The 13,023-nt window shown below is 41.3% G+C and overlaps 1 protein-coding gene across 1 annotated transcript in view; it reads right to left on the reverse strand.

Moving 5' to 3' along the window:
* Positions 1 to 2,668: 2,668 nt before the first annotated feature.
* The window catches only part of LOC137376725 (lutropin-choriogonadotropic hormone receptor-like), a 98,353-nt gene continuing 87,998 nt past the window's right edge, over positions 2,669 to 13,023 (reverse strand). Inside the window, exons 6-9 of the mRNA XM_068045700.1 lie at positions 11,052 to 11,126; positions 7,335 to 7,519; positions 6,126 to 6,170; positions 2,669 to 3,789 (exon numbers count right to left, since the gene is read on the reverse strand). Coding sequence (XP_067901801.1) covers positions 2,669 to 3,789; positions 6,126 to 6,170; positions 7,335 to 7,519; positions 11,052 to 11,126 — 1,426 coding nt within the window. The remainder of the gene's footprint in view (positions 3,790 to 6,125; positions 6,171 to 7,334; positions 7,520 to 11,051; positions 11,127 to 13,023) is intronic.

Below are 13,023 nucleotides of genomic sequence, written 5' to 3' on the forward strand. Positions count from 1 at the left end.
CCTTGCTATTCTCAGTGCTTCTTCCAGTTGGTGTTCAACATGGAGAATCACTGATTCACCAGCTGAGGCCGGGGATGGGGGGGGAGTGGGGGGTACAGGGTGCGGTAGGTGGTGATCAGCAGGAGGTTTCCTTGCCCATGTTTGACCTGATGCCATGAGACTTCATGGGGTCCGCAGTCAATGCTGAGGACTCCCAGGGCAACTGTATACCATTGTGTCACCACCTGTGGTAGGTCAGTCCTGGTGGGACAGGACGTACCCAGGGATGGTGATGATGATGTCTGGGACATTGTCTGTAAGGTATGATTCCGTGAGTATAACTATGTCAGGCTGTTGCTTGACTAGTCTGTGGGATAGTGCTCCCAATCTTGGCACAAGCCCCTAGCTGTTAGTAAGGAGGACTTTGCAGGATCGACATGGCTAGGTTTACCATTGTCGTTTCCAGTGCCCAGGTTGATGCTGGGTGGTCCGTCCGGTTTCATTCCTTTTCTTGGACTTCGTAGAGATTTGATACGACGGAGTGGCTTACTGGGCCATTGCAGAGGGCATTTAAGAGTCAACCACATTGCTGTGGATCTGGAGTCACATGTAGGCCAGGTAAGGATGGCAGCTTTCCTTCCCTAAAGGACATTAGTGAACCAGATGGATTTTTACAACAATCGACAATGGTTTCATGGTCACCATTAGACTAGCTTTTAATTCATTCCAGATTTATTAATTGAATTCAAATTTTACCATCTGCTGTGGTGGGATTCGAATCCATGTCCCCAGAGCATTAGCTCAGGCCTCTAGATTACTAGTCCAGTGACAGACCATTACGTCACTGCCTTCCCATTACAAGGTTAGGTTGGAGAAGCTGGGATTGTTCTCCCTGGAGCAAAGGAAATTGAGGGGAGATTTGATAGTAGTGTACAAGATTATCACAGGCTTAAATAAGTTAGACAAGGAAAAACTGTTTCCACTAACTGATGGTTCAAGGACTAGGGGACACAGATTGATGGTTTTGGGCAAGAGATGCAGGGGGAATATGAGGAAGAACTTTTTCATGCAGTGAATGGTAATGACCTGGAACTCACTGCCTACGAGGGTGTTGAAAGCGGAGACAATCAATGATTTCAAGAAGAAATTGGATGGGCACTTATATGAAATAAAATTGCAGGGCGACAGGGATCAAGCAGGGGAGTGGGACTGACTGAATTGTTCCATGGAGAGCTGGCATGGACTCGATGGGCTGAATGGCCTCCTTCTAGGCCAAAAATGACTCTATTTAGTTGGAGGAAATTTCTGCTCATCCAGTACTGAATTCTGGACAGTCTGACAGTTTAGAGAATCTGTAGGGGTCGAGAGAGGTGGAGGTGAGGTAGAGCTGATTATCGTCAGCTTACACGTGGAAAAATGGTGTGTTTTTGGATGATGTTGCTGAGGGGCAGCATGTAGATGAGAATAGGAGGGGGTCAAGGATAGATTCTTGGGTAACACCAGAGGTAACAGTGTGGGAGCAGGAAGATAAGCCATTGCAGGTTATTCTCTGGCTGTGACTTCGAAGAGACTTAGCAGTTGGCAGGAAAAAAGACAGAAGCGCAAGGGGAGAGCCAACTGTGTAACAGCCCCGACAACCAATTTTTTCTGCAGCACCGGTGGAAGAGTCTGTCACTCTAGTATTGGCCTTTATAGCCACTCCAGGCGCTGCTCCACAAACCACTGACCACCTCCAGGCGCTTATCCATTGTCTCCCGAGACAAGGAGGCCAAAGAAGAAGAAGACTGGATAGCTAAGAATGAAGTGCAGTTGCACCCAGCTGGACAACACTGGAGAGGCTTTGGAGCAGAATTTTGTGGTCCAGTATGTCAAAGGCTGCAGACAGGTCAAGAAGAATGAGGAGGGATAGTTTACCTTTGTCATAGTCACACAAGATGCCATTTGTGACATTCTCCCCTTCCAGAGCTGCTAACCTCCCTAGAGCCCCGCCATCCCTCCAAACTCCCTCCACTAACCTACGTTGGGCATAGCAGATGGCCTCCAGGCTGCCTGATTCCCCTCCTGTTTTGAGCAGGATGTCAATCAGCAGTATAATAATGAGGCCCAGCTATTATGATGTGCCAAGCCTTCTGCTGCTGCCTCAGGAAGGGCTGGCCATTTACTAGGCCGCTTTGCCACTCAGGAGTCAAAATTCCCCCCCTAGAGTGTAAATGCACTATAATAGAATGAATGTATGTTATTTCCTAAATTCTGTTCTAATTTTTCAATTAAAATGACGATACATTTTTTTCCAACTAAAACCTTTTATGTAGTTCCCCACGATGGCCAATTTGGTAAAGGTGCTTTTTGGTGTAGTAGAGAAGCCATTGAAACCAGAATGTTCCAAATTTGATTGCTGGTTTTAACTGATCTCAGCTAGGGCAACAATTTGCTAATATATATAGTCTCAGCTTCCCTGGGCTAAGTTGACAAAAATCAACCACAGTTCCTTCCTCTGCTTGCATATGTAGTACTCCATCAGGTTCAGTTCTGGTGCCCTTAACTAGTATATCAACACCTACTGCCTGGGCTCATACTTGAAAAATGGGCACCTGGGTGAGGTTCTGGATTGCTGCTGTTACCTGTGAATTCGGCCCAGCATGAGTCAACACCTTCAGTAGAGGAGAGAAAATGTAGAACATGAATGTTATCAGCATTCTTTACAACTATATTCAGCACTTGCATTGACTGGTAAATTCTGCACACTGAATGTTGTTAGCTTGACAACTGCACCTGAGCTTTCCTTGGTGCCACTTTTTGAGCTTGAGTTGTCAATTTTATAAATTTGCGCCTGCATTTCGCAGTAACCAAACTTGCTCAACAGGATGAAGAAGTCCCTTCTGAATGCTTTCGTAAAGATTGCATAGAGAAATGGATTTGCGCATGAGTTGAGAGGATAAAACAATACAAGCAGAATTTTAGCATTTGTCACTGTAATAAAGGGCGACTTGAAAGCTGCTGAAATAGCAAAAAATGAAATAGGAGCCATACACGTGAAGTCTGTGAAGATTAGTATCGCCATTCGTTTGGCAATTTTTGCATCACTATTTTTAGAAACAAAGTCAGGATTTTTCACAGCTAAATATATTTTGATATAGCAAACACAAATGATAATAAAGGCTATAACATTCAGTACCAACAGGAATATAACGTAAGCCTGGGAAATGGGAGTTTCTATATCCATGGGCAAACAGATGCTAACTTTCATGTAATTGCTGATTCCTACAAGTGGCAGTGTCGCTACAACAAGTGAGAATACCCAGCCTCCAAACATAATCACAACAGCGTGCCTTAAACGGAGCTTTCTGTCCATTTGCATGGCATGGGTAATCGTGTGCCATCTTTCGAAGGTGATCACCATCAGTGTGTACACAGAGAGCTCGCTTGCAAAAACAGTAAAGAAGCCGGCACTGGCGCACCCAGCACCAGTCTGCCAATCTATAGCATAGTTGTAATACTGACTTTTGGTGCTCAAATCAACGGATGCAATAAGGAGCAAATAGAGACCCATACAGAGGTCAGCAAAAGCGAGATTGCACATGAGGAAACGTGGGACTGTGAGCTTATTCTGACTAATCACCAAAACAATAAAAACGACAAAGTTACCCACAATGGCAAGAATGTTAATGAACCATATCAGAACTCTTAAACTGTTGTATCCCATTATATCTTCACATGGATTGAAGGCATCTGGTTCTGGAGTACAGATGAGGTCTACCTTTGCATGGCAAAAGCCATAATCAAATGATACTGCATTTTCATATATTTCTTCTAAATGTTCATATTCATCATCAGGGTTATTTTCAGGAAAGTTTGTATAATTCTGTGAGGAATGATATATCTTCATTCTAGCGGAAATGTTCTGTAAGCTCCTCTGTCCAAGCTGCAGTGGTGGTAGACTAAGATGAGAATAGTCATTGCCAAAACTATAAGCAGATAAAGAGAAATAACAGTTTGTTAGTATATGGATTTCATTTAAGTTTTGAAAGGTAAATCCACATTGAAACAAGTCTTGCAGTTCCATATCATAATCATATTATTATAGAATTTCAAAACACCAAACAGTTTCAGAGTTTTCTTCATCCATCACATGGCTTGCAAAAAGTAAATTAAGGGAATGATAAAGGATAATGTCATAAACAGCGTCAAATGATATTCAGATATTACATCTGCAACAAAACCTTGGCACTGCATTCGCATCTGACAGCTCCTTCAGCTGTTTGGCGCCCGTCACTTCCATTCAGGTTTTCCTATATACAAATCCACATTTGCTTTGGCTTTCTCATTCCATCACCTTTAGAGGGTATCCATTGTCAATCTTATGGTTCAGATAATGTATTCACAAAGGCTGGGAATACATATTACTGTGAAAATCCAGGAAAACTAAATAATGAGATGTTTTGATAATCAGCTGCATCAAGGTAATGCAAAATAATTTTTTGTGATTCTTAACCATTCTTAAACATATCTGAAACAATTTGGGGTGATATCTATATTCACAAATATGTAGATGTCAGTGTCAAGCAATGACTTTTTAACTTGGTTCTCCACATCAGTTGTAGGTTAAAACTGGTCTAATAATTTGTATTAACCACAGAAAAGCATTCCCTTCTCATCAATATGACACTGCCTTTCTCCATAGCAACCACCCTTATATCATCTCCTGAGTAAGAATTTCGTGCTAAATGCTAAGCTATTGTGCACCCAAATAAAGATCGACTGACTATGCAAATTAATTTTAGTTCATCCATCCAGAAAAACTCTATACTCTCCCATTCGTCTCACTAAATACTGGGATGACAGAAAGAAGCCTGACCCCAAGGTGAGCTTCTGAAAAAATACCCACGCCATCATCAAGACTGCCTACTTCCACCTCCGTAACATTGCCCAATTCCGCCCTGCCTCCGCTTATCTGCTGCTGAAACCCTCATCTATGCCTTTGTTACCTCTACACTTCAATATTCCAATGCTCTCCTGTTAGGCCTCCCATCTTCCACCCTCCATAAACTTGAGCTCAGCCAAAACTCTGCACCTGTATACTAACTCACACCAAGTCCCATTCACCCATTAGTCCCTGTTCTTGCTGACCTGCATTGGCTCCCAGTACAGCAATGTCTCAATTTTAAAATGCTCATCCTTGTTTTCAACCCCTCCATGGACTCGCCCCTCTCTATCTCTGGAACTTCCTCCAGCCCTACAATCCTCCAAGGTGTCTGCACTCCTCTAATTCTGGCCTCTTGCGCATCCCCTATTGTAACCATTGATCATTAGCCCGTGTATAATACTTTATTTAGGTCTGTTCTCCATGGGAGTTCATTTCATTTTTAATAGTAGCCCATGCAATTTGCATACTTGAAGAATAGTTTCTTGAACTAATCTTCTAGAACTATTCTAGGTGTTAATGTAGCTGATATTTTAGCTATAATCTAGTGGATCATAAAGCAGAGAGATGAAGGGAAGACATGACTAGGATGGTACAGCTAAAGAAAAAAAATCAAGTACTGTAGTGGCAACATTTTTGAAGCACACTGCCTCACAAAGCCAATCCCAATCCTTGTAGCTAGAGTATAAGGAAAATAAATAATGTACTTAATGGAGGATGTCATACATTATAAGATGTTATTGGTCCTACAAAGAAAAATTATTGAAGGTTAAAAGTGGTCTAATTAAATATTTTATGTTTTTATGTTTAGAATGATACTTACTATATTTTATTCTGTTCATAGCTGGTGACAAAGTCCTGATCTGCAGTTATTGTTCTTGTTGCGGCTTCGCATGACTTCGAAAAGTTGTATAAAAGTATGGGTATGGAATTCTGTCTGAAGGGAAAGGTACAATCAACTATATCCAGTACTGTTTTCTTTCCTCCCTCACCTGAAGGCATCAAGTTCTTGGCCAGATATCTTCTGCTACTCTACTCACTGATCGATCCTCATGTGCAGTGAGCATCAGCAAGCCATCCAACAGCTGAGCTCAATTCTGTCTTCACCCAAATTCCACCCATAGACACATTTTGGAGGGGCTGCTGTTTAAGGATAAGGAGTGGGAATGTTGCTCAATGTTCTTTTCCTTAATTCTGGGTAAGGAGGTCAGTTTTAGTGCCCTACTGCCTCTCTGGCTGAGATCAGAGCACAGACGGGGGATAGAATTTGGTAATGTCATGGAGTCAGCTATTTGACACCCAAAATCACGAGGCATCTATGAGTTTACCAAAAATTATTTGTTTGGGTTTAGTTGAAGAAGGATAAAATTGGCAGAACTGGAAAATGGTTATTGTCTGTTTCCCTATCACTCACCACTTTCATTGTTTTGAGAGAGGCGATCAATAGATAAAATCTTCAAAAAGATAAAGCTTTCCGAAATTCTTCGCTCCATGGTGAACAAGGGATAATAATTGAACCGTAAACCACTCTCACAGCAGGACATTTTGATTATCTTTAGCTTTGTCGTATTGGAGGTTTTACCAGCTTTAATTTCCCCTTCTTGAATACTATGCAGCAGCTCCTGCTATGAGTACCTTGGTAATTACAGGCATGTTAGTCATCTGCACTAAGGAAAATTTGGGTTCTTTAATTAAATTTAAAGTTACTATTTAGTTGAAGAGAAAATAATTAGAAGAAGCCAACACAGAATTCAAAAAGGAACACTGCTTGACAGCCCTAAGAGTTCTTTAAGGAGTTGACTAATAGGCTGGATAGAGGAAACACACTATATATGGTGTATATGGATTTTCCGAAAGCCTTCGACAAGTTACCATATAGGAAGCTATTGGAGAAATAAGGGGCTAATTTTAACCTAACTCACCTGGCAGGAAACTGATGGGATTAGGTCAACCACCCATAATACACCTTGCTCAATTTTCCTTTCCATTGACTACAATGGAGAGTAACATCTGTTGGGGTGTAAAACAGGTGGCCTACAGGATCACATCATTTCCCATCAGCTCGGTTAGGTTAATAGTACACTTAATATAGTACCCACTAAGTGTCTGAGTTGCCCATGGCACTGCACCATGGGCTATTTCCTTCAGGAAAGGACAGCTAAAAAGAGAAAGATTTGGAGGGTAGGAAAAAATTGTAATGCAATAATATTCATTTCTTGCCCAATGGATATGTTTTTTACCTACCTGGCATGGATTTAAAATTCTAAAGAGGGTTACTGACATCACTCATGGCCACTCTTGATTTGACAATTGCTTTACTTCATGTCTGCTTTTTCTGAAGAACAGCTAATTGCTAATGACTGTAACAGCTTTGATTGTTCTCTAGCGTGGAACACAGGTTAAGAGGATGATAAAACCACAAGAACTTACCCATTTGATTTTTCCCAATTTTTGAACGCACAACAGTGGCTGGGATATGTCAAATTTGCTTCCATCAAATTAGCAAACTTTTCCAGTGACGGGAATCTTTTCAGTGAATATGTGAAGCGTGCAGTAAGTTTTTGAATAAACTCCAACCCATAAGACGGAAGGTACTCAAGTGCTGTTGAGGAAACATCTCTGTAACAAAAAAAGTTTGGATTTTTTTTTCATTTATCAAAATCCGGGTGACCTATGTTGGAACTCCACGACAAAACATGTTGCCTCAATCTCCAACATCTCTGTGCAACCTCTCTTTACCTATATTATTAATATTATTATGGCCATTATTATTGTTAATTTGCCCCTTATTTCTCCTGGTTCTAAATACACTGCCTTACACACTGTTGCTCTTCCCTACATCTGCAGTACATTGAAGTCAAGACTCGATATATTCTTGCACTCTAATTTGTTCTTTCGCCAAGATCTCATGATTCCCAAGGTCCTCTTTACTCCCTTAGTCTTTTCTTCATCCTATAACCTAAAGGCTTTTAATACCAAAGCTAAATGTAACCTAACCAGTACTTTTTTCATCTTACTCTTTTTAACCTTGCTGGTGACCGTGACCCAGAGTTCTCAATTTAAAAAGTCCAGAAATAATGCAGTTCATATTTTAGTACCTCACTCCATAAACTAGAGCAATACTGTATGTCAGTCTTACGTACTCAAGAGTATTGAAACTTCTTTATGACTTCAATAATTCTAAATTCAGAGCAATTCAATTTCATCTGAAATGAACAGCAAATCAGTCCAAACAGCACTGTAAATGTAAATAAGGAGTAAGTGAAAATAATCTTGTGCTTTAATCACATAAACAGCCATCTGGTGTCCTTTACAATATCTGCTGAAAGAGAGGAAATGGTCAGTTTTTTTGGTTCTGGTCAATGGTGTGATGATACCGACAGACAAATTCCAAATACCTGAAAGGGGTCAAATTCCACTCTATTAATTAGTTGAATCAAAAAATATACTGGTTTCCTGTCTTGTGTAAAGTAATGTTACTGCACATTTACTGCCAACACGTAACCTCTGGCAGTAAATATAAGAACAGTAGTTCAGCCCATCAAGCCCGTTCCCCATTCTAATAGATCATGGTGGATCTATACCTCAACTCCACTTACCTGTATTTGCTCCATATCCTTTGATACCCTTACCTAACAAAAGTCTTTCAATCTCATTCATGAAAATTTCAATTATCCCAGTATCCACAGCCTTTTCGGGGACAGAGTTCCAGATTTCCATTACCCTTTGCTTGGAAAAAACTGCTTCCTGATTGTAATCCCAGCTGGTCCAGTTCTAATTTTAAGACTATGCCTCCATGTTCTGGATTCTCCCACTCCTGGTATAATCACTGTTCCACATTATCTTCATGCAATGAACGCACTTTTGACTGCGATATAAGGTATATTGACTATGGCACTTTATATGACAAACATATCTCATAGATACTGCATGTATGGGGACAGCATTGTGCATGCAGAAACTCACTGGGGCAGTGGCTGGAGAAAGTATGTCATAGAAACATAGAAAATTTATATTACAGTAGGAGGCCATTTGGCCCATCATGTCTGTGCTGGCCGATCCACTCAGCTCGCTGCTGGCAGTAAACACAGCTGTCTGACCCTCTGGTAGCAATGTCCACATTGCCTCTGGATGTGAGAAAGCAGCTACCTCTTTTGATCCTGAGATAACAGTGATGCCTCATTCACTGCACTGCTGTCAAAACCAGTTTACCGTGCTGTCAGTGGCAGCACTACAAGGCTTTGGAACCAATATATTAAAGAAGAACCTGTACCATTTCAGTCAGAGTAAGTTTTAATAGTTCTCACTCTATTACCTTGGTACATACATTGATTTTTTTTTATATTAGATATAAATTTATGCACAAATTGAAACCTCATTATGCTACATTTCTCATTGACTCTTTAAGAGGTAACCCTTTTGGCTACATTGTGTGATATATCTGTTTAAAGGGGTAATAACCATATCAATACTCACATTTAGCATTAATTTTTTATCATAATTCATCAGCAAAGGTACTTGTAGTTGCCATCCATCATCCTTGTGCACACTGGAATTTTATACCTGCCCACAGGAGCGGGCTAGGATGTTGGGGGGAGCGCGCGTAAAATCGAGTGGGAGCCGGGAGGGGTGCCGTTCCCGTCGCCTACCCACCCCCGCTGCCATTTTACTAGTTGTGGGGGAGGTGGAGAACAGCCCACCCACCAAGGCCAATTGAGGCTGTTAAGTGCCCAATTAATTGCTAATTAAGGGCCTCCTCCTGCCACTGCTGGTATATTACCAGCAGCAGATAGGCACTTCGTCCCCTTAGAAGGCCACTCAGTAATACCTGGCGGCCTCCTTGTGGGCCAGGGTGGAGCCCTCCTGATCGGGCACCCTGTTCCCCACAGAGGACCCCCTCGCAGCACAACCCGCCCCCGCAGGAACACCTCCCACCGCCCTCTCGATCAACTCCCACTTCCCTCACTGGGGTCCAGTCGAATGTCCCCGGTGGGGCTCGATACCCGCTTGTCCTGATGCTGCTGGGACTGAGGAGCTCCCAGCCCACTGATTGACTTGTAGCTCTTGGGAGGCGGGACCGCCTAAAATTACTGGGTGGCTTCCAGGCTGGCTGGAGGTGGGCTCTCCCCCGACTTTTTAGCCGGTGGGCAGGGCCACTGCTGCGATGTAAAATTCTAGGCAGAGATTATGGTGCATATGGTGTAAATTTGCATAAGGGACTATCCCAATTCTCTGGGAGTTAAAGAGAAACTGCTCATTGAAGAAGGTAGTTCTATCATTGGAAGAAAATAAAGATTCAAATAGAAACAGATTCTATGAATTAACAATCCTGGTTCAGAGCTATTTGGAAGGGAAAGTTAAGTGGCCTCCTTATCTCTGCATCCAACTCCAATACCTGTGTTCTCCTGCTTGTGATACAACTAATTTCTGGTCTGAAGCTCTGAGTCAGGAATTCTAATTTGTAAATTCTATCCCATTCTGTCTTCTTGTATCTTAGAACATCCTAAAGCACTTCACATATAATTAATTACTTTGAAGTGCAGTAACTGTTGTTAAGTGGACAAACAGGTAGCTATTTTGCATGTAGCGCGAGCAAACAGTCACCAACGGGATGAATGAACAGTTAGGCTTCTCCACACTTTGAAGGTGGCAGGACAGGTTGGGAAGACTGTTAAAAAAGCATCCTTAGCTTACTGTACATGCAGAAAAAAATGCCTTAAAAAATGCTGCTTCTTTTTAAAGGAGGATCATTGCCTCTGGAGAATTATTGACATTACTTCTAACCCTGTTTATCAGCAGTAGATGTAATGGTATCATTGTTTCTCTTCCCAACATGGTATAGATCCCTCTAAGGTATTTTATACTGGATATTATCAATTCAGTTATAATAGTGATGGTCTTAATAATCAATGATGGTCTTCTCAATCAAATAATTCTCCATGATTAAAAAAGAAATATGGAAAAAAAACCAAAAATGAAATAAATATGTATAACATTAGATAAGTTTATTTTCAGTTCAAAAAGCTTAATTTGTAGTTTTGATGGACTCTAATTTACAAAGGGAATTTTGATCCACATAATGTAAATACGTAGTTTAAAATTAATATTGTTTGTAGCCTACAAGAAGTGAAAAGTAGATAGTATTACTCACAATACATCTGGTCCAATAGCTCCCCTGAAAGCATCGTTGTGTATTGTCCTTAGATTTTTATTATCATTAAGTTCCCTGCAAAAAATTTTAATATCATTATTTTTAAATCTTCAAGGAAATCAAGAATATGCTTAGAAACATAGAATTATCTATAATTTAAGGCTTTTTCCTTATTTTGCCTTTAGTTCTCCAGCAAAAAATTCTACAACTCACTGAAGACATGCATAATCCTCAGGACTTCAGAAAACTTCCAATACACAAATACATCATACATTTTATAAAGTAAATTCATGTTAAGTTCAATTTGCCAACGTTCTTTATAATTTTGTGGTGAATTTTATTGCTCAACAAGGTGAGGAACATTAATACAATAAGTAAAATAACGCAGATGCAGGAAATCTGAATTAAAAACAGAAAATACTGGAAACACTCAGCAGACCAGGAGCATCCGTGGGGAGAGGGAGGTGGGGTTGACATTCCAGGGTGATCATTCCTCTTGCCACAGATGCTACCTGACCTGTAGAATGTTTCCAGAATTTTCTGTTTTCATTTGACAGACATTGGGCTGAATTTTCCTGGTCCCGGGTGGCAGGCTTGGAGGTGGGGGCGGGGGAACAGGAAAATATTGGGGAACCGTGTCGTAAAGCCTGGCTACCCGACCCAAACCCGACTAGACCCGGCGACATGTATCGGGTTCGGGTCGGGTCTCTCTTCCGAGTCCAGCATTCAGGCTCAGTTCGGGCCGGGCTGGACAGCGCTGTTTCCAGGAAGCAATCTTCAATTCAACGTTAAGGTCAAGGCGTGAAACGTGCAGTCCGGACTCCGCACACTGCAGTGAGCGAGCGAGCGTCTCTATGACGTCATCGCGCTCATGCTGTCACTTCCATACATCCAAAGGTGATTCTACACTACAGTACACTATGGATGTAAAACAAATGCTGTCTAGTGGAGAATGTTTAGCAGTGGAAAGTCCTGTAGCCGGAAAAGGTAAATCTTCCATTTGGAAACATTGCAATGCTGTTGTTTTCCGCAATAGTAAAAGGTCAAGTGAATTTGTACAATGCAAATCTTGCAAACTTCTACTAAAATATGACAGAAAAAGACGGGAAATTCATAATTGCAGTGGCACACTGAAAAAGCTTGTACTCAACGCACAGCAGGGCCAAGTCAGTCATACCTAACTTTGTTTGTACAGATGAGCGAAAAAAACATACCCGCTCACAAGAAATCAGAAATTACAGACAAAAAGGAACTCTGTTGCAAGGATATTCAACCTTTCCAAACTGTCTCTGGTGAAGGGTTTGTTGAGCTAGCACAAGAGCTTATCGAGTCTCAGCATCAAGTGTGTTACCAAATCCAAGTACAGTTTCAAGAAGGTGTAATGTGGCCGAAGAAAAAACAACTAATTTCTCAGATTACTGACATACTGAAGGATGTGAATGTGGGAATGACAACTGACATGTGGATGGACAACTGCCGTAAAATCCATTATATGTTGATAACTTTTTATTACATCACAGTAGATTTTAAACTTAATGCCAAAGTTTTAACAACCGCAATGTTTCTACTGGAGGACGCCAAAACTGGTGAAAACATCAGGCAGGAGATTTTAAAGCTGCTAGTGAATACTTTTGGATTCAACCCAGCAAATTTAAATAAATTAGTCTGGGTGACAGATCAAGGCGCTAACGTAGTGCTTGCTCTTAGACCATATCGACGTCTGGATTGTCAGGATCAAGTATATAATACGCTCTTTCGACATTCACTTGTGCCAAATTAGCTTCCGAAGCTCCGGATGTTGTAGGAATTATACATCATGCCAAAGCCTTGGTGACATATGTTAAACAGTCTGGTCTTGCTGCACAGTTGTCTAAAACTGTAAATCCAATGGGAGAAACGAGGTACAGTACTGTGTATCTGACACTGAATTCAATTCAGGATAGTTATGCACGAGAAACTGGAACAGCGTGGA

The sequence above is a fragment of the Heterodontus francisci genome, chromosome 13 (genome assembly GCF_036365525.1).
Source record: "Heterodontus francisci isolate sHetFra1 chromosome 13, sHetFra1.hap1, whole genome shotgun sequence".
In the NCBI taxonomy this organism is placed as follows: domain Eukaryota; kingdom Metazoa; phylum Chordata; class Chondrichthyes; order Heterodontiformes; family Heterodontidae; genus Heterodontus; species Heterodontus francisci.